The sequence below is a fragment of the Alnus glutinosa genome, chromosome 1 (assembly GCF_958979055.1).
Source record: "Alnus glutinosa chromosome 1, dhAlnGlut1.1, whole genome shotgun sequence".
NCBI classification, from domain to species: Eukaryota; Viridiplantae; Streptophyta; class Magnoliopsida; order Fagales; family Betulaceae; genus Alnus; species Alnus glutinosa.
In genome coordinates this window covers 29,032,561-29,055,596 of record NC_084886.1, presented here as the reverse complement: position 1 = coordinate 29,055,596, position 23,036 = coordinate 29,032,561, and the positions used below count along the sequence as shown (strand labels likewise).

Below are 23,036 nucleotides of genomic sequence, written 5' to 3'. Positions count from 1 at the left end.
TATCAAACAATATCCACAAAATTTTCATATACTTTTCACCTATTCTTTGACAGATGGTTTGTTTAGTCCTATCCATAAAGTACCTAAAACCTTTTTTTTTTTTTTTGATAAATAATGCCATATCATTAAAAAGCGTAGAGGGGCGCAATCCTAGAACACAACGCGAGGGGGAAATTCATCACTCTCCTTAGTCCGGAGAGAAAAAAATTCCGAACGTATACTGACTCTTGGTTATAATCCAATATCCACTTACCCATAAGCTTAAACCTTTAGATACAAAAATGAATGCACAAGAGACTAAACTATAGACTACTAATTGCTGAGGCAACCATATACCATTGCAGGAATGCGGCTATTATCACTGTACTCTTCACACCGTAAGTTTACAAAATCAATCCATGTATCAAAGAGGCGCATCCTTGCTGTTTCTAAATGCTTAGACTGCTCGGGATTGCTGAAAATCAAAGTTAGAAGGTATAAAGACCACTAATTTGATATCACAAAACACAAATTTCAGAAGTCTAACTTGTAAGGTTATGGATATAGTTATTCTACAATGGAGTCCATAAACCAGCACATAAAGTTGAGCGTTCATGGATATACAATAGCACTCTTCTGAGTTAAAATAAAATAAATAACAACAATAAAAATAACAGAAGAAGAAGATGATGAAAAAGAAGAAAAGAAAGAGTGAGAGAATGAATTTCATTTGAAAATTCTAGAAAGCCATTATACTTTCTTTTTATAGGTAAGTAAGCACATTTTATAAAAAGCGTAAGGCGACCCTAAAGTACACTAAAAGTATACACAAGGACACCAAAAAAAAATGCCATTATACTATGCACCATAAGAAATATAGAGAACAAAGTGAAAATTGAAGTAAACAAGATAAATATATGTTCAATTGTGTGAAAAGGGAATGATACGTCGTCAGTGTTCAATGTACAAAAAGCAGGACATCTCAAGAGCCAGCATTTGTGGCAACACCTTGACTATAGCCTGTGAGCGTTAGGGTGGGATTGCTCACTTCTACTGTGCTATGTTTTCTTTGTATGGCAACACCTCTACTATAGCCTGTGAGCGTTAGGGTGGGATTGCTCACTTCTACTGTGCTATGTTTTCTTTGTATTTGAACAGACCCATTTATTATTGGAAAGGTTAGGGTACATTTTGTACACAGAATAGAACATGAAATGCAATAGATTCAGTTGTCTGCTTGCACTCAGTGCAATAGCTATTTCAGTGGTTTGAGGAATACATATTCTTACCGGAGAGATGATACCAGGGAAACCCAAAGAAACAAGGGGCTTGTTTGGCAAAGAACAGAACAGAACAGAGTAGTGGGTTGTTAATTTTGAAATTAGTAAAAAGTGATGATGTGATATAAAATAAAAAGAATTTGTATAAAAAAGTGAAAAAAATTTGTATTGTAGTGAATTATTTTATTTGAATAATAATAAAAAATTATTGATGTGATATAAAAAAGTGAAAAAGTGAGAATGTTTTGATGTTGATTGTTTTTGGAAAGTGTAAAAATAAAATAAAAAAAATTATGAATAGTGACAGCCACTATTCTGTAATGTATTGTGGCTTATCAAACAAGCCCAAGATCCCACAACACTATTTCCTTGTGCCTTTACCATGGCTGGACCCCTCATAATTAACCGAACACTTAAGTCATTCAGTTCCCTTTGGCTTTTCAACTTAGAAGCGAAACCCGCCTTTGAAGGAAGTAGGGGAGGGACCCGAGACATCCCGTCCAAAACCTGGGTGAAAGACCAAGCATCCAATAGAAACATAGCAACAGCTGCATCGTCCCCCTCCTTCTGAGCCTAGGGAAAGACTTCATCACCCTAGTTATTTTTAGAGTACCAACCATGCCCTTGATTTATATGTATATGTAATACTATTAAGTATTTTTCCATACACTAATGTATACCATAGGTATGTTTAATACGAATATATATACTTCTTTCAAGAAAAATATGTTTGAACCATGTTCTAAAAATATCCTTTACATGTTATAATTAATGACCACAATGTTCTCCACACATTGGGTGGTATTAATGAGACCATTTATTTTAGTTATAAACTACCGTCACGCAATTTTTTAGAAGTTAAAAAGCAGGATTTGATTGTGCTAACTTTTACCCACATTGCAGAAAATTACCAAAAACATTTCAGCTTTACAATACCTTTCTTCAACACCAAGTGGACGGTCTTCTCAAGAAGAATTACTAATGCAATTACTCCTAATATCTAAAGCCAACAGGTTTTGCTTTCCTAATTTTGCAGCATTCAATTTTTTTCAAGTTCAAAATTAAAAGTCAGTTTAGAGATTGGTGTGACTTAACGTGAATTAACAATTTTATAACTTTATATAAGTTTTTGGTATAAAATTTCATTCAAAAACAACTTTTATGTTATTTTTTGTTCTAACGCAATTTTAGAAGTCACAAACTCATGAGATTTAATATGATATAGTTAAATTTGGTTTGACCATATTTATCTACAAACTCTTACTAATTGTTGCACATACATCGCTTCTGTCTTTAAGTGCTAGCTTATATGTTTATGTATTTATGTGTACAGATCTACACACACACAAACTTGTAGTTAATTTGTGTGAAAGAATACCCAAGTCAAATATAAAACAACATGAGCATAGGTTTGTAATACATAATCGACAAGCAAGTCATTTGAGGAATTTAAGAAACAAATCAGAAACCTAGACCAACATCCTACACAAATAAACGTATCCAAGTGGAAAAGTATATATTGATGGATTGTGAGCCATGGACTAAGCAAGATAATAAACACGACTAAACTGAATGAGCCTGAACCTGGATTTGACTGACAAGCTAAACTATACTAAGCTGATACTTTCATTACTACCGAAAAACAATAAAACCCAAAATCAACTCAATGGTTGTGACTGAAGAACCTTGGATTCGGACTTCAATAGGGGAATTTTCTAAGCAACAAAGGTCGAGCAATCAAAGACCATCTAGAGCTTGGTGACTTCTGAAGTTACTTATTCCTCTGATAGTGGCCTTGAACATTGTATGTACATTTGAAATCTTCGCGTGGTTCATTATTTGCAACAGAAAATAAATTGAAGAAGAGACAACAAAAGAAAATAATGGAGAGTTAAATTGCTTTCCATTGTATGATTGTAGAAGGATATTTTTCTGTGTGTAAATCATCTTTTACACCACGAAGCAGTGGAAATTTGAAAAGCAATTAGAATTTTTAGGTACCATGGAATAACCGCAACCCCTTGCACTTCCTCTCCAGTAGACAGCAAGTACTCCCTCACCTTCTCAACAAATTCACTCCCCATCATATTGTCCAGCGCGATGTCAATGTCGTAACACTCTTTCCCTAAAAGCTGCAAACCAATTCAAAACCCAAACACCGAAACTTCAAAAAGATTCACAACGTTCATGTATTCTTCCATTTCCAGCTTTAAAATTAAAAACAAACAGAGCCAAAGAAGTCGAAACGGCGGACCTTGTCGCGGACCCAGCCGCCGGCGACCCGGAGCTGATTGCTTAGACCGAAGTGGCGAAGAGAGCCGAGAAGCCTATCAAAGATCTTCCTCTCGGTCTCGGTCAGTTCAATCCTCTCCTTCACAGTAGCCATCGATCTGCAATGCAGGAGCCCTAGGGCTTGGGTTTGCGTTTTGGGGGGGGCGCAAAAGCAAAAGTTTGGGAAGTTGGAGGGGTTGGTGATTCGGAAATTTGGGAAAGGGAGAAGAAGAATGGGCTGCACTCGTAACCCAATTTTCATCCTTTTGTATTCCACACACCAGTGCTCTTGGAACGGAGACAGTTACCCATCCTACAAGTTTTGAATCCAAACCCTGCCGCTATGTTTTTTTCCCCAAGCAAACGTCACTTATTAGACTGTCAATTACAAATAAAAAATAAAAAAATAAAAGGAGAGATGATTAATTCAAAAATCGAAATTTTTAATTATAACCACATATTTTCTTTCGCATTTTCTTTACCATATAATGGAATGTTTGGCATTAAAAAAGAAAATTTATTCCATTCGAGTATTTTTCTAAAACCCGCCCACCCGCTTAAAACCCGGATTTAACCCGAATTGAATTAAAATTCAATTCTGACATTTTGATTAATGACTGGGACCCACGCGCAGGACAAGTTGTCTCCAAAAAAACGCGTGGGTCCCACATTTAAATAATAAAAAAAAAATTAAAAGAAATTTAAAAAAAGCAGAGGGTTGGCAACCGACAGCCACCCCTTGGGGGTGGCCGCGTAGCCTCCCCCGACCACTGGGGGTGGCCGCACGGTCACCCCCGACTCTTGGGGATGGCCGCGCGGCCACCCCCGAGCATTGGGTGTGGCCGCACGGCCTCCCCCGACCACTGAGGGTGACCGCGCGGCCTCCCACGACCACTAGGGGGTGGCCGCGCGGCCTCCCACGACCACTAGGGGGTGGCCGCGCGGCCTCCCCCGACCACTGGGAGGTGGCCGCGCGCCACCCCCGGTCACCTCTGGTGTGCCACCCTCATTGCTTGTGGGTGGCCGGCCACCCCCAAAGGGGTGGCTGTCGGTTCATTTTAATTTTTAAAAAAAAAAAAATTATTTATTTATTTTTTAATTAAACAATCAATATATAATAAATTATTATTATTTAAATTATTATTTTACACAACTTTTCACAATATCAATCATTATACACAACTTTTCAAACTTCCAATCATTTATTACCATTAAAAAATAATATTTTTCAATTTCAAAATTCAACACCCAAACACAATTTTTTGTCTCGAAATTTGTAAATAGAATTAAAATTCAATTCTAATTCCAAAAATTCAATACCCAAACAGACCATATAACTCAATGTCTTCTATTATGTAGCAGTAAAATAGTTTATATCATGATAATATAAAATGTCACTTGAAGCGTCAATAAGTTTATACTTACAGTTGGTTTCCAATCTCTTGAATAAACCTCTTGGTTACACTTCCATGTTCATCTGCATTTCATTACAACCATATTAAACTCCTTGGCCTAATTAAGATCCTAATTGATATCTTACCCCTAGTGGTCACTTCATTTTCCCCCATAAAGGTCTCGACCTTTTTGTTATGGGCAATCCCAATCGAATGGGTGTCAACCAGATATCGATCGAAGCTGTCTATGGTACCCTTGGTCGAGCAGTATTCAACCGGGCTTCGACCGAGGCTCTCGGATCTAACCCGGTCAATAGGTGTTTCGAACGACAATGTGCAAACTCAATTAACGTAAAAATCACATGTTTTCTTAGTCTTTCTTATTCTCATCCTAGGACCAATCCTAACCTAATAAAGAACTAAAAATCCAATTTTTTCCGTTTGAAAGTCTCAAACTCTAAACTTTTGAACAAAACCTTAGTTTTTGTAGAAACCCTAACTTTACATGTTCTTTGTATTTCAACAAAGATTGAGCAGCATAACAATGTATCAACGTGAGTTTCCAAAGTGCATACAAGCCTTTTTTATACATTTTTTTGAAAATAACTTCAAAAGATCTATCCTACCACAGCTCAAGAAATGGTACAACTCATATGGTTGTCACAATATTAGCAATATGATTATATATATATATATATATATATATATATATATATATATATATATATATATATATATATATATATATGACGCTAAACCAGCATTATAATAATACTATGACAACTAAAATGAATGGACAAATAGAGCATATAAACTTTATACCTCTCATCCTTCACCTAAATGAGAACCTTGTTACTCGAATCACGAGTCCTCACTTTGGCAAAACTTCGCTACTCAAAACTCACTTCATTAAGCCTCAATTACGTTTAAACGGTAAGAAAGGAGTTTTGGTGAGTTTTATGAACGTTCTGATGCTCTACTTATTTAATTTTTTTGAAACGCTACAATATTGGTCGATGGCCGTTCGAACAATGATGTGTTAGCATAAAAAATATATATATAAAACATGTTAGTGCAACGTCTCATAGAACACTAATTGGCATGTGGAGATTTCCTCTCGTCGTCATGCTTTCGAACGACACTGACTTAATGATGTTGGACATACTATGCTCTACATGAGAGTGTTATGGTGGCTTAGGACCACGTTTGAGACTATAAATGAACCTTAGGTTGTGTTAGAAAGAGGGTTAGAAAGGACTTTTGGAACAAAATGGGTTTATGCTTAGAACCAAATGTTCGACCTTTTCTGACTGAACTTTCGACCCTCTCTAGAAGAACGTTTGACTCCTTCTGGCCAAACGTTTGATGGCCAGGCAGTAAGCCTACTTTGATAGTTTAGGACTGAGAATCTTATTAGCTCGAGATTAGAGGCTAATGCCAGATCTTTTCATAGATTTGAAAGTTGGAGAGTGCTCGGAGGAATACCTAGTGGAAACGTACGACTCAAGTGAATAAAACTCACATACATATTTGTTATTTACATTTTTCACATAGCATGATTATTTGAAGTATCAAACTTGCCTGTTTACTAAAAAATAATAGACTCCTAATTTACGTGTGTGTGTGTGTGTGATCAATTGTGTAACAAAATATTAAATGCGGAATTTTAAAAGAGATAAATATTTTGTTGACGAAGTAGAACTCTTATCAAGAAAAAAACTACTATGGGGCAGCTAAACCCAAAATATCCACTATTCAGAAAACAAAGCTATTACAAAGCTAGTTACAAAGCATTAGCACTCACATACTTGAGGCAGTGATCGTACCAGTTTGACATGTATTTATACGTGAACGCTTCCCAACCAGGTCTCCTACCTGAAGGAGTCTTCAATGGAATCATTTAGCTTAGGGCTCCTCCCTAAGCTAGACTATAAAAGATCAAATCACACAAACTCTTACAGAGCTAGCAAATTTTACAATCTATGCCTAAACACCCTCTCTAAGCACAATGGAATTCAATAGCGAATTCTGTAAATAATACAAGCCTAAAGACCTCTATTTATAGGCTTTAAAAGACCTAATACAATACTGATTCAGAGTTCTTTGGGTGGCGACCGGACTTAGACATAGAGCGTTTGGACAACAAGCAGCAATCGACTTCCATAACGCGCTTCATGCGTTTCTTCATTAAACTTCAGTCTCCGCATCTGGACGGTGTTGTCCTAGCGTCCAGACGGTTGCAAGTTGTCTTCACCAAGCATGTGTTGAGCTATTCAAAATCATCTCGAACACTGAATAGCGTCCAAACTGTGTTGCCATTTCGTCTAGATGATTGCATGCTGTCTATGTTGAGCTGTTCAGAATCTTCTCGAACATTGATGGGCGTTCGAATGTTTCAATGGGCCATTCGGACAGTCAACTGGGGATCCGACTTTTGCTGAGTTGTAAACTGCGCAGAATCTTCTTGAAATTTGGAAATTGCCTTCTTGAAACTTGTGACGCTGATAATTGTCACATTAAGACCCTTCCCATATTGGAGAAATAATCTTTGAATATTCTGAACACTCTGAATAATTACGGCATCCCTGTTATAGCAGCACACTTACATGATAATGAATTTGTCAATAGAATGTAGCTAATAAAACTAACATTTACAACTCACAAGATAATGAAAATGACGAGTTTGTAAATGCATGAATGTAGAACATTGTGAATTAAACTGCATCATATGACATGGTATACCAATACCTGCAAGATAACGGCTAGGGGCTTACTATTATAGAGGTTAACCATACGGTCAAAGAGATTTACCTTTATTGTTTTGCCTTTGATCCAATGGTCATTTGTGACGAGGGCACCATGTATGGATGGGTCACCATTACGGACGTAATTAGCGATGTGGGCTCGGTCGGGCTTCTAGTGACGGACGGTGTGTCGCAACATTTGTAACATTCAAGATATTAAACAAAAGTTTCAACACGAATTAAACGAATTAAGTAAGTGATTAAATAAAGAACGAGAAAGAACACTTAAGAAATTTGGTTAAGACTGAATTTTAGACTAGTGTCCAAATGGGTAGCACAAAAAGTTTCCAATTCAAGGTGTGTCCGGACGTGGCATTGGCGTGTCTGGTCGGGTTGGACAATAAGTTCAGTTTCGGATGTGTGTCTGAACGAGACATGCAGGTGTCCAGACGAATTAGACAGTAGGTTCCTTGTCCCCTTTATGTCTAAAGGGGGTGCAGACGGGATACCTCTAGAAGGATTTTAAGGACATTCCATGTCACGGGCGTCCAGACGGCTTACTAATTCGTCCGGACGAGAAGGTGTAAATAACTAGAACCCGCATTTTCAACTCATTTTTCCCATTTTCTCCATTTTCTCTCATCTTTCTCTCACGATTTTCTCTCTTCTCTCACCTAAGGATCGTATCTAAACCTTAGGAATTGATTTGTAGAGACTTCTAAAGCCAAATCCAACTCAAGAAACACAATTCTCAGTACTAGATTGTTGTTTTCACCAATTGGTTTGAGGTAAATCCATCGACCTTGGCTTTTCTTGACGATTGAGTTAACTTTTGGGGTTTATGCTTAATCCCTCAAATTTTTTTAAGGCTTTTGTGTTTATAGGAGTTCTAAACTATATTCAAGCTATGGGTTAGGGTTTCGTGTGACAAAACTTCAAAGTTGATCGAAAGTCAAGGTAAGACTCAAATACTAGATTTTCTCTAAGTGTTGTAAATTGAGGATTTTTGTGTCTTACCTTAGGATTTCTCTATGGATTCGTGTTATTAGTTAATAGGATGTCAAATGGAACCCTATAAATTATATGGGTTGCCATGATAAGTTAGCACTTGAAACAATCAAGAATTTATGTAGTGTTTAGTATAACATCTCTGTCCCACATTGGGAAGGTGAGGAATAGCCCACATAGAGTGTGTGGTTTGTAAAGATAGTCATGAGTGCTAAATCCCACATTACTTAGTTACTAAGTAAAATTAGGCTTTATAAGAGATTCTAAGGAAGTTCCAAATTGATTATTCATTTTTAGGGTGATAGTGCAGATGTGGCTAGTGTTTTTTCTTGAGTCGTTATAAATGGCATTAGAGTCATTGCCCAGCTTGAGATGGGGGGAGCGTGCACAAGACCATGAGGGCCGCCAACAGGCCCTCGTTGAGATGCCCAAGAATGGGGGGATTCCATGATGGTTGCCAGCGGGGATGCTGGGTCTCAAAAGGGGGTGATTATGACATCCCACATTGTCTGGGTATAAGAATGAGTATGTGCTTATATATATATATATATATATATATATATATATATATATATATATATATATATATATATATATATATATATATATATATATATTATTCGCATCTTTTTTACCACAATTTGTTTTAAAGTTGTGATGGTCATGAACCTATCATAACTCTGCAGTTAAGCATGCTTCTGTGAGAGTAGTACCAAAATGGGTGACCTCTTGGAAAATCTGGCTCGAGGGAGCCAAAAGCAGACAATATTGTGTCGTTTAGGGTGGGTCGTTACATTTAGAGTTAGGAAGTGCTTTGGGTTGGTCTTGATGTGTTATCGCAATTTGAAATGTAGTGGTACATTGCAAGGCTTGCGTTGGGAAATCCATCATAAGCTCCCCCCAAGCGGATTAGGTGAGTATTTTACTCACTAAGCAAAGATTCTATGTTTTATTTCTTTAAAGGTTTTACCGTTTTGATAATTAGTAAGCATTTTACTTATTGAGCAAAAGAATAGATATGCTTAAGTATCTTCTAAAAGCATGATATATGAATTGAAATCGAGCCGATTGTTTGTTGTGTTGACAATTGTATGATGGTTACTTTCGATGATTTCAAGTATGTTCAAGATATGTTTGATGAATTATGAGTGATGAAATGTTGTTGAATGATGTAGGAACATGAAAGCAAAAGTATGTTAGTTTTATAACATGAAGCATGATCATGAACATGATAAAGAAAAGTGCATAAAAGATTAATGTATTGGGACAAGTCCCCAGCATGGGGGCAAGCTCTCAATGCTATTAACTTAGTGATGTTATGAAGGACAAGTGTAACGCCCTCAAAATTAGGTAATTATTTTTTAAATAAACATTGCAAATTAAAAGAGGTCATATAAACAGAAATTAAATCATAAACAGAATTCATTTTATTATTTAAAAATAATTTAAGACTTCCTTCCATGTATTATTCTTTTATAAACTATCATGTATGTTTTTACCCCTTAACCCAACTCTGCTTATCATAATCCATGAGCGGTGTATGTTGGCTTGTCACAATGGACACACATAGGCTAATCCTGTCATCACAGGGGAGAGCTTACCAAGGTGGAGGCTTCTTTAGGTGAAGGCCACTCGGCTAATAGCCCACACCTTCGCGTATCCGTCCTTCGATGTGGTTGCTATGCTATCCTTATAAACATATATGATCCGAATCGTTCGTAACATTATGGTGCCACGAGGTTAAACTTTGTACACATAGTACACATGTAACATCTATAAACTTTGAGAACTCATTTCATTCATAACTATAGCATGTGTAAATTCATCAATTCCATGAAATCAATAATCATAGCATGAGATTCTATTTGTAGCATGTAGAAAGGAAAGAGCCTATGACAGATTTCTATTCCCAAAGATTGCTCTTGGAGTTGGAAGAAGTTGTTGAAACTTTGTGATGTTGCTAAAAAAATTTTGAGCTTCAAAGTTGGAGATGGTTCTCAAATTTTCCTCTGACATGATAAGTGGCATCCTGTTTGTTACTTGCTGAATTGTTATGGGCCTCGGGCAGCTCATGATGCAAGTATACATCTTGATTCTAAGCTGTCAACTATTATCAAGGGTGGGGATTGGTTTTGGCCCTCTGCTTGGTCCAATTCAATAGTGAAAATTCAGTGTAGGCTTATTGAGATTACCTTAAGAGGTGCTGATTTGCCCATTTGGAAGTCTCCTAATAGTGTTTATTCTTGTGCAGCCACTTGGGATCAGTTAAGAGTTAAGCAGCCTACTGTTGTGTAGTGGAAGTTGGTTTGACACTCTCTTGCTATTCCTAAACACTCATTTTTTCTATGGTTGGTTTTCAAGAAATCCATAGTTATTAAACACCGAATGTGCAAATGGGGGTATGTTCGAAACTCGCTTTGTGTGTTCTGCCATGCTTGTCATGAGAGCCAGGAACATCTCTTTTTTTTAGTGCAGCTATAGTAGGAGGATTTTAAGAGCTCTTATGGTTGATTGCTCCTTCTCTGATTTACCTTCTATTGGGAAAAAGGTTGTTAACTGAAGTATTTCTAATTTAAGAGGAAAGGGCTTGTAGGCCAGCCTTGGCAAACTTTGCTTAGGAGCTTGTGTTTATCATTTATGGCAACAGAGGAATGCTTTGTTGCACAACAACAATCTGAAAACTGAAGAGGCAATTGTCAAGCAGATCAAGTGGGAAGTACAAACTCGGATTCTTGCTAAGAGATCCTTTAAGAACCTTGAGAAACAATTAGTTCTTATAATTCAGTGGAACTTACAAAAGTTATTGTAAAAGTGTTGTAGTTGCTGTTTTGTTACAGCAGTGTTAGTTGTTATTTTGCTTGTTTTGTTGTAGTTGTGATTTGTTGTTCCCTATGAGGTGAACTTGGGCTAGTTTTCACTGGCGTGTGTAGATTGTTGATGAGCTTTTATAAAAAATTTGATTCATCTAAAAAACAAAAAAAAAAAAACTTCATATATCATAACATGAAAAATTATCATGACTAAAACATGGCATAAAATATGGAAGGAAATGTAACTTTTAAAAAAAACGTGAAAATAAATGAGCTATAAAATTCTTAACCATTTCTTGAAAAGTTTAATAAAAATTTGTGTCAGGGTTTTAGGGATATGTTTACTCACTTGAATTTTGTTGGTGGGTGGAGTTAGCTTTGCTTTCTACATAGATTTGATCACAAGAACATTTTTAGAGAATATTTATACATTTAGGGCCAAAATATAGTTGAATTTACAAGAATTAATTTAGAGGTTTATGAGTTATTAAAAGAGGGAGTAATATCCCATGACTCTTACGTGTGGCTGTAGTATTTTAGTTATAGATATTTACTAATGAGAGATGGTGCCTACCCAAAATATTAAAACTAAAGCCCATAGGTTAATGTATTGTTTGTTGTAATTTTAAGGCTAACGAGAGAGAGAGAGAGAGAGAGAGAGAGAGAGAGAGAGAGAGAGAGAGAAGGTAAAAGAATTTGTTTGATTTTGATAACAAATCATACAATATGATACCCAGACAATACGAATTTTCATGGAATATATTTTGTAAGACATTGGGTAATATAAAAGAATTTGTTTGATTTTGATAACAAATCATACAATATGATGCCCTGACAATACGTATTTTCATGGAATATATTTTGTAAGATATTGGGTAATATCTAGGAGAAACATACAGCTATGCAGAATTTCAGAGTATGGGTTTTTCTATAGAAAATGAGAATAGATATCCAAAAAGGCTACAACTCGTAAAAAAGCAAATATCTGAGATCAACTACTTTAGCTGACTAGAAAAAAAATAAGCACATCAAGTTGGCGACCACACAAAAACCAATAGTAAAAAAAAAAAAAAAACACTATAGGTCAGTAATTTGATCCCAATATTAGAGAGATAACAACAACTCAAACTTTACTATTGCCTAGTTAACAAGAAACATGTAGTAGTTTAATAATCCCCAAGTTAGCAATTTGTTCCAATCACAATAATAAGTTTTATGGATAAATTTCTCATCAAGAATATGATTTAAGACAGTTTAGAACTAACCCACGTGAACGGAGAGTCATAGTTCATATGGGTATCAAGACAGAACCAAATAATAGAACAAATCATTCAATGGACTACATGTGATACATGCTGAAAGGAAAAGAGGTTTGAACTTCTTTTTTTTTTTTGTGAAAAAAAAAACTCCAAACCGAAGTCCGATCAACACACAAACAACTAAAGGGTAAGCTCAAACGAATTTAGAACAACTAATTTTATAGAACTACACGTGTTTTGCAAGGAAGGGAAATTTTTAGTTTTCATTTACAAATTTCTCAATATACGATGATTAGTAGAATGAGTAACTATAAACCTTTTGGGTAATAAAATTTTCGAACGATACTTCCAAATTTTTTAATCAACACTCAATAAAATAAAACAGAGCAATCTTGAGGGAAACAAACAGGTCGAAGAGAGAGAGAGAGAGAGCGAGCCAATGAGAAAATACCTGCTGATTCGGGTTTCTCTCTCAACTGGAATATCTAACGTTTGTTTGTTGTGAAGAGGAAAGAATGGGTTGGTCTTTAAAAAGGTAAAGAGATGAGTGTTTAAGCCTTTAGGATCATGACAACGAAAGGATTTCGTGGCTTCCTCCTACTAATCGTCTGATGCATGGCTAAAATGTGGCGAGGGATGTAGAGAGTTTTGAGACACGTTTCACCCCAAAAGGGTTCATTTGTCCTTAATTCAGAGCTTAGTTTTAAGTGAATTTCTCACCTCTTATTTTTCTAGAAAACTCTTGTGTGTGCCAATGTTAGTGCCTTTTTTTTAATTTTTTTTTTCTTTGGGTCCTCTTTTAATTATTAAATTTTACTGAATCTTTTCAGGGTGTTATACTATAGTCAGACTTGGACTGAATAAGCCCTTGAGAAACTAAATTGTTCAAGAATTTTGAGAACCATTTCCTTGATGGTTGCTTCAAACCATACAATGACTTGGTCAATTTACATACTTGAGACTCCCCCTTAACATCAAAACCATGTGGTATAGTCATATACACTTCCTCATCAAGTTCTTCATGTAAAAACGCATTGTTAAGATTTAGTTAATGAAGAAACCAGTTCTTAGCATCTACAACGGCTAATAGACATCTAACTGTGGTGAGCTTTGCCACAAGAGAAAACATCTCATGATAGTCTAAATCTAACATTATGTGTATCCCTTAGCTACCAACTGAGCTTTATACCTCTCAACACTCCCCTCAACCTTATTATTAACTCTATACATCCATTCACACCCAATTGCTTTCTTTCCAGGTGATAATAAAGTAAAGATCCAAGTATTGTTTGACTGCAAAGCAGTGATTTTTGCTTGCATTGTCTCACGCCATTGTGGAGAATTGACAGCATAATGAAAATATTTTGGTTCACTTTAAGAAGCAATAGATAAACAAAAAGCTTTATGAAATGATGAAAAATGCTTATAAGAAATAACAGAGGAAAGGGAATATGGAATACCTGCATCACCAGTTGATTTGATCATAGAAGAAGATAAGAGGGATTAGGATGAAGAAGCAAGTTGAGAATGATAATTTTGCAAGTAACCAGAAGCATGTCTAGCACAAATAGATTTACGAGTATGATGATTTGGAGTATATGGTAATATAGGAGGATCAACATCATAATTCTAAATATGATCATTATCAAAAGAAGGAGATGAATTATGAGGAACATCATGATGAACTGTGGAATGATTAAAACCATCAGCATCATTGGTTAAGAGAGGTGGAGGAGTTATGATAGTATTAGATAAGATATTTGGTTGAACAAAATATCCATTTAAATTGGGATGAATTAGATTGGAAGAAAAAAAGGAAAATATGTTCATGAAAAATGACATTTCGGTATATAAAAATGGAGTTAGTGTTTAAGTTGAGAAGTTTATATCCTTTCGTGCCATGTGGACAGCCAAGAAAAACACAAGGAATAGCTTTAGAATCAAATTTAGTCTATGTCGAATGAGTGTGGATGTTAAAGCTAAACAACCAAACACTTTAAGATTAAAATATGTGGGAATAGATGAAAACAACATCTCAAATAGTGTTTTTTGGGATAATAGAGGAGGTGAGATTTTGTTAATAAGGTGAGTTGCTATTAAAATGCAATCTCCCCCCCCCCCCCCCCCCCCCCAAAAAAAAAAAAAAAAGAAAAAGAAAAAAGAAGAAGTGGTAAATGTGATTGAAAATGTAAAGCCCTTCCAACATTGAGTAAATGTTGATGTTTTCTTTCTACAATAAAGTTTGTTGCGGAGTCTCTATACAACTATGTTGTTGTAGAGTTCTTTGATCAGGAAAAATAAAATTATCCAATGAAATTCTACACCATTATAAGATCTCAAGGTTTTAATCTTGAGATTAAATTGTGTTGCAAGAAGGTTAAAGAAAGATTGAATGAATGAATCAGTTTGAGATTGATGATGCATAAGACGATCCCAAGTATATCTACTAAAGTCATCTACAATGGTAAGAAATAATTGTGAACCATTAGTAGATTGTGAAAGAACCCCAAATATCAACATGAACTAGATCAAAAGAAAATTTTGAACTACTATTACTAATAAGAAATGATAAATGTTTATGTTTTGTTAAAGAGCAAATATTACAGATTTTATTAGAATCAACATAAATGACAGGAACCAAATTGTGCAGCAAGCTTATTCTAGAAGATGACAAATGGCTAGCCTATAATTCCATAAGTTAGTAGAGGGATCCGTAAGAGAAACATAAAGAACCCAGGATGAAGGTGCAGTAGACTGTTTTGGTGCTTGTAGCAAATCGAACAGGCCTCCTCTTTCCTCACCCACTCCAATCGTTTTCCACTTGATCAAATTATGTATGAAGCAATGATTAGCAAAGAAAATGAAACAATATTTGAGACGTTTGATTGTAACGCCTCGCCTTTTACAAAAAAGCTAAGTGGTTATATTTAATAAGCCACGTGACATTACTACATCAGAGATGATAAATCTCGCAGCGGAAAATATGTATATCTTTATTTTTCTTTTCTTTTTTGGAAAGAGATGGATAGTTCCCTTATAACACATCAGAGCTTGTCTAAAATACCTCAATATAAATAGATATGAACAACGTGTTCTTACATAATAAATACACACTAAAGTAGTAACATATGTGTCATATGCAGCACTGATACTACGTAATCATTATTTTAACTTAATACAAACCACAAGTAAAAACATTACCTATTAACATAACATAGAAAATGTAAGTACAACACAAAATAAAAGATAGACTAAATTAAATAGTCCATCCTACAAAAGAGGCAATAGAAAGCCTCATCCACAAATATCAGGATTAGTATAGGGATCCTGATAGTCCCGGTATTTTCCTCTTCTTTCAATCCTGCACAATCATCTATGAGATTATGGAAATTACCACAATCCGATATACACATAAGTGAGTAAACTATTTCAATAATATGATGGTTACCGATTTATTTAAGAACACATAATTCAATGATGTGATGATAGTATTATATGCAAGTCTTATTTATTTTATTCTTGCACTTCTCTCGTAGCCTTTGCTCGGTTAACGGTTATCCTTGGAGTCTGTGCTCCTTCAACTATAAAGCTTATTTGTTTCTACTGGAGACCTATGAATCCAGTTTTGTTATTATTAAATCTTTCATGGGGCCTTTGCTCCAATTGGTGGCCTATGCTTGCCAAGTTTGTATTTAATCAAATTAATCACAACAGTAAAATATGCAAAGTTTCATTTATACGCATACAATTAAATAAACTTGTAACATGATATCATAGAAATCTGCATCACTTTCAGTAAGTAATTTATACTTACCGTTGCTTGCTTCCAAAGGGAACCCTTTGTAAACATGTGTTCCCACACAAACACATGTTTACTGCAATGCAATGATGTTCATACGATAATAAATTAGCACATAATGCTAAAAATATTATTTTATTATCCTTATCACTTTTTGACTTTCAAATAATTTATAATAACTCCTAATGCTATTTTAAACATTAAGTTGGCATATAAAATACATAAGCAATATTACTGTAACGCCCCGAATTTGAACCAGCAAATTCGTAAGCAGAAACCTCCGGTTCCCACGTGACGTTACTACATCAGAGATAACTCTCGCAGCGGAATATATTTTTGTTCTTCTAAAGACTTAGGAATCGATAGCATAACACGTTAGAGCTGACTGAAATACCTCGATGCGTTTATAAAAAGTTACTTAGGTTTATCTTTACACGCCATTTGCACACTAGGTGCATTAAAATAAGTGCCACAAACGGCACATAAACATACAACATGAAAATACACCAAACAAAACATCGTCATAATTATTACAAGCCTTGAAATAAAACACACATAAATATGCCTAGCAATTTCTAAGCTAGCACATATTGCTACAGCAATGGTTTCAAAAACCATTAAAACAGGCATATGAGTCCATGCCTTCGTCCTCCAGATCTGCATCAGCAACTATGTAAATATGACGTCATCATATTTACATAGACAAACAAGTGAGTCATCTATTTTCATATCTAAGTTACCATCAGATCAATAACAGTTCATAAATAGTATATATGCAAGAGTTGTATGAATATACATCGTAGTAACCATTTAGTTTGTATCTTATGATCATCTTTCTTCAGACCCCTCGTTCTAGGTTATCAGAACCCGTTCACGTCCGTTGCCTCCCACTTAAAGTCTTACCTGTTTTTACTAGAATCCTACCGGTCCCAGCATTAGTTTATATATTAGGACTTCGGACTCGCACTTTTTAGGGTTCACTGATGAGCTTTACCTCCCCTTTGCTACTACATCAGCTTTGGTTTTTTAACCCCCCAAGTCAACTAATGTACTGGCTATCTTATCAGCCGTTATATTTTATTAGACACAACATGCTATGCATAAACAACCACATGCAATAAGCACACAACACACAGTCCTAATGAAACATAGAATCATTCCTCAGTAAGTACATCCATACTTACTCTCTTCTTCGTGTAGTTCCTTTAAACTTCTTTCCTGCATATAAATCCATCCATACAATAATATATTTATCAATCATCTATCAAACAAATCATTGTTTATAGACCCTCATCTTGTTATATTTATTATTCATCACTTCATTATGTTTGAGACGATCACTCATAATAAATCTTAAAACCTTGGTTCATGATTTGGTGACAAGGCTATATGACCAATGCTACCAAATATGAACTTGAAGGCTTAAAATATATCATAAGGACAATAAGGAATAAATACGATCAACTCATGAGAATCATGAGGACAATGAAATGTAAAGGGAATATAAATACGATCAACTCATGGAAGTCATGAGGACAATGAAGTATAAAAGAAAATATAAATACGATCAACTCATGAAAGTCATGAGGACAGTGAAATATAAAAGTAAATATAAATACGATCAACTCATGAAGTCATGAGGACAATGAAATGTAAAAAGGAAATATAAATACGATCAACTCATGAAGTCATGAGGACAATAAAGTATAAAAGGAAATATAAATACGATCAACTCATGAAAGTCATGAGGACAATGAAATATAAAAGTAAATATAAATGCGATCAACTCATGAAAGTCATGAGGACATTGAAATATAAAAGTAGTTTATATTACTTTTTATTTTAATTCTTTTTATCTCATAAGCTTATTGGGTCTTTAAACAACTCATAAAACAAGTAATGCAACCAAAACCTATATCATCAAATTAATGAAATTAATGATTGGAAGCTTACCAAAATACTTCTTAGCACACACTTCAAGTCTTGAACCACGCAAAACTACACAAATCTCACAATTTTCTCTCTTGGTTGTAGGTGTGTGAGTGAGTGAAGCTTAATGAGTATTGCATCTTCCACCATGGTTCTATTTATAAGAGAATGAATGGTTAGGATCAAGTAGACACATTGTGATCCAATGGATGGAAATTGGTGCATCTTAGCCTTATCTCCAAGGCACATGGGTTTCATCATTACTAAGGTGGTGCATTCTAGATGTGGGATGTGGGCAACACTTGTGGTGTTGAGTGCACACATTAGAGGAAGTGGGTGATGAGTTGTTCAATCAAAGGAAGTATTAAATAATGCTATATATGAATTTTCGTCTAAATAGAGGCCAGCTTACTCCAAGTAATGTTTTGATGGTCAAATCTACTCCGATCGCTGTAAACTTTTGAGGGTAGATAGATGACGTCAAGACGAACACTTTCTATTTTTGGTTCAACTCAATCCGAGTTCGTTATGACTTAGTTTTGGTCAATCAAAGTTTCTGGTTTACTTAGACAAGTTAAACCAAGATATTGTTTAGACTACTTTCATTTTATGATTACTCTAGATTCTATTCTAGACATCTTTTATTCTTTCATCATAAGAGGGGGAGGGAATAAATGTAGTGGAAGGTTGCACTAGGTGTTGAATCATCATATCTTACACTATCCTATTTAATCAAATCTAACTAGGATGATATATTTAATGACATTCTTAAAGCATAAAATATAGGTCTTCCACATGTTGAGTTGGGTGATAACACATGTAGTAATCATGGCTATGGGCAGATGACATGTGATAAGTGGGTTGGGTTTGTGGATAGCAATTGGAATGGGTTGGGTTAAGTTCAAAGATGGTCCATTAATGAATAATGTGAATTTCCGTTCAGAACAGGGGTTGTATTTTTCACCGGTGTTTTCATGGCCTTAACGACTTCCAAAAATCATGAAATTTGGAGGGAAGCTAGAGGACTTCAAAACGAGCGTCTCAGTTTTTGAATCGACCAAAATGGAGTTCGTTTGACCCTGTTTCCGTTATTCCAAAGTTTAAGGTCTGTTTTGAGTTTTTATCAAATTGCAACTATAAACGTTTCTACAAACAAAAATACACATTTATTTTCATAAATAATCGAAGTTATTCTTTTTCCTTATTAAAAATGTTTTAAAATTAATTTAAACCATTATAATTTATGTCTTAAAATCTGGGGCGCTACAATTACTACCTTTTTTTTTTTTTTTTTTTTTTAATATGCGAATTACCACGATATTTATTTTAAATACTTTTAATTAAAGTGGGGATCATCTCATATATATATATATATATATATATATATATATATATATATATAATGCCGTTATAACGTCCGTTTTAATTTAAAGGTGTCGTAGACATTAATTGAATAGATGCCGTAATAATACTCACTTTACTTTGTACAATATATATATATATATATATATCATTAATGTAAATAATGAGTTTTACATTTTAAAAATAGATGGATGGCACAACAACATAAATAAAACAATCCTTATTTTAATTTTATAAAATTTGGGCAGAGTATTGGCATTAGTATAGCTAATGCTAAAAATACTTTAAAATTCTGGGCAGCATAACGACGCATTTAAAATATTTAGCATCACAAAATATACCACATTTTGAAATATTCTTTTAAGCACATATATTTAAACATAATAACTTAAAATGATTAAAAAAAACCATGAGCTAAAGACTAGAGGCTCACCAAAACTCTTAGAAACCAAAAGGGCTAGAATTACACCCTTGATGCAGCACACTGACCGGTCGAGTGAGAGAAAGATAGAGTGATAGTTTTTCACTTCTGTTTTTAAATACTTGCCGAATGAGAGAGAGAGACACAGTAAGCATTGCTTCCCTTTCTTGGGAAAAATATCATTTAGCCCCCAAAACTACCACAATTTTTTCAGATGGCCCCTCAAACTACCAAGGCTTGCACTCTGGCCCTCCAAACTACCAAAACCTTTGAAAAATATCACTTTTGACAAAATATCCCCATAATAACCTTGCCACGTGTCATTTTTCAATTAAAAAATAAAAAAAATTCAAAAAAATAAATATACTAAAATTTTATTTCTTATTTCTTATTTTTATTTTTTTTAAAAAAGTAAATATGGGTGTTTGAGGTGGCGTTATTTCCCAACCGTGATTCAATCTTCCCGACACCCCTCCGGTTACCGTCTGTTTGCAACGCTGTGATGATCGATTTTATAGCCTGGCTCGGTGAGTTCCGATTCGCACATCAACTCGCTGATCTCGGTCGAGCTCGCCCTGCTTTGGAAAATATCCTCCACCAGAGAGAATAGCTTATGATCCTTGAGCTCTAGGTAGCTATTGCCCAATGTTTTGAATGCCAAAAAATACAAAGAGGAAAATGGATATAAACATCAATGAACAAGATCACGGCCATTGATTTCTCCATCAGAAACTGATCGAGGTCATCCACAACGATGATAGACTAGCTCGTCGTTTGTAACAAAACAAAAATCAGATTGGAATCATTCATAACCTTCGAAAGATCAATATCATAGACATCGAACGATAGGAAATTAGCCATGTCCTCGTTCGGAGAGGCGGTGACGAGTTCACCGAGCTGCAGGCGTGCATCGTGCCCAACGACGATGCTGGAAAGAAGCAGTACGTCCTCTACTCAATCACAATATTTTTTTAAAATTAGTTTTTTTTAGTTTTTAATTTTTTTTTTGAAATTTTTTAGAATTTTATATTATTTTTTAATTGAAAAATGACACCTGGTAGGGGTATTATGGGGATATTTCACCAAAATTGGCATTTTTCAAAGGTTTTGGTAGTTTGGGGGGCCAGAGTGCAAGCTCTGGTAGTTTGGGGAGTCATCCGAAAAAAAGGGTAGTAGTTTGGGGGGCTAAATTATATTTTTCCCTTATTTTTTTTTTACTTTTAAAAGAACCAAACTGAACAAAAGAGAAGCAATACTTACCGAGAGAGAAACAGAGAGTTTGGAGAGTATTTTGGCTTCCTGTCCTTTGTTATTGACCAAAACACACAGAGGGAGAAAGGGAGAGTGATTCTTGTCTGGTTTTTAAGAAAAGAGTGGGCTGGTATTGCATCCACACACTGTCGAGAGAAGAACAAAGGAGAGAAATTGATTTCTGCTTTGTTTTGAGTTCTGGACCGAGTGAAGGAGAAAATAGAATGTTTTCTGTTCTTTTTCTTTTAGGTTCTGAGTGATGGAGAGACAGAGGGAAAGAGGATGTTTCCTTTGGTTTTTCTACACGGAACTGAGAAGAAAAGAATTGCAGAGAAGGAGTTTGAGAAAGATTCAGTTTTTGGTTTTCTCTAAAGCATGAAAGACGATCGGTGCAAAGCTTCTATTCATAGAGGCTTTGATGGTTTGGATCACTTGAGGTTTAAACAATCAAGGGCTAGGGTGTGACGACCCAAATTTTTTGTATTTGTTTCTCTTTTCTTTTTTGAAAACATACAAAAAGAGTCGTTACAGTGGCACGACTAATTGTCACTCAGTCAACACGTGGTGCACATCCCATAATATGTACCTGATATTCAGAGTTGACATCTATACAATAGATAACACTTATTAACATAAGCTGGATAACAAAAACATAAACAGTGAACATAACTGCTAATTACACAAAAAAGCCATTACAACTTCTATCTGTTTAAGGCTTAAACTTAACATTAGCTACATCACAAAAGTATGGCTTTACAAAATATTAAGTGACACAAGCGTCACAAGCCATATACAAAATCAACAAAAGACATGGACAACCCGTGGTCCATCACATTACAACTGTCGCATCAAGCTTTAGTCACAATATCCCAAGTACTGTGCTGCAGGGTCATCTTCTACATCCACTGTACCTGCAGCCAAAGTATCAATGTCTGCACGGTTGTGGAGTTAACCACATCTGCACAGGTGAAAGTATGAGTTCACCACCTCAGTACATGATACTGAGGTCTCGGTAGTATAAAACTCACTGGTTTTCACAATGAGCCAATCTTTATATTTTTACCATATGTTTACAATCGCGATTACCTGTGAAATGATAGGTTTATAAAAGGTTTCATAGCTAATAAAGTAAACCATGACAATTTAGTTCACCAAATCAATACATAATAATAAATCATATGACTCGGACATTCCTATACACAAGCTTTCCGTTCTTTTGGGGAAATGCAAGCATACATGAGCATCTGAGAAATAGTTGACACTATGTCTCGGTCTTATGCGCATATGAGTCATCCATACCTTTGGGGAATCCCGATATACTCACACTCCCAAACATGTATCATAAAGGAGTAATTGACATAATATCTCGGCCATGTACACATGCATTTCTTCTGTACTTTAGGGGAATATGTGCATATATACATTCAAAAACCTTACATCAATAAGATTCACACATCACAGCCAATTCATTCAATGTTATACTTCGGTCATACGTGTATACAAAATGCTCTGTACCTTTGGGAATGCAT

The 23,036-nt window shown here is 35.2% G+C and overlaps 1 protein-coding gene across 1 annotated transcript in view; it reads right to left on the bottom strand.

The window, feature by feature from the left end:
* The window catches only part of LOC133878255 (tRNA nucleotidyltransferase cca2), a 30,854-nt gene extending 26,984 nt beyond the window's left edge, over window positions 1-3,870 (bottom strand). Inside the window, exons 1-3 of the mRNA XM_062316789.1 lie at window positions 3,514-3,870; window positions 3,261-3,391; window positions 337-454 (exon numbers count right to left, since the gene is read on the bottom strand). Of these exons, the coding sequence (XP_062172773.1) occupies window positions 337-454; window positions 3,261-3,391; window positions 3,514-3,792 (528 nt within the window). The 5' untranslated portion in view covers window positions 3,793-3,870. The remainder of the gene's footprint in view (window positions 1-336; window positions 455-3,260; window positions 3,392-3,513) is intronic.
* Window positions 3,871-23,036: the final 19,166 nt, after the last annotated feature.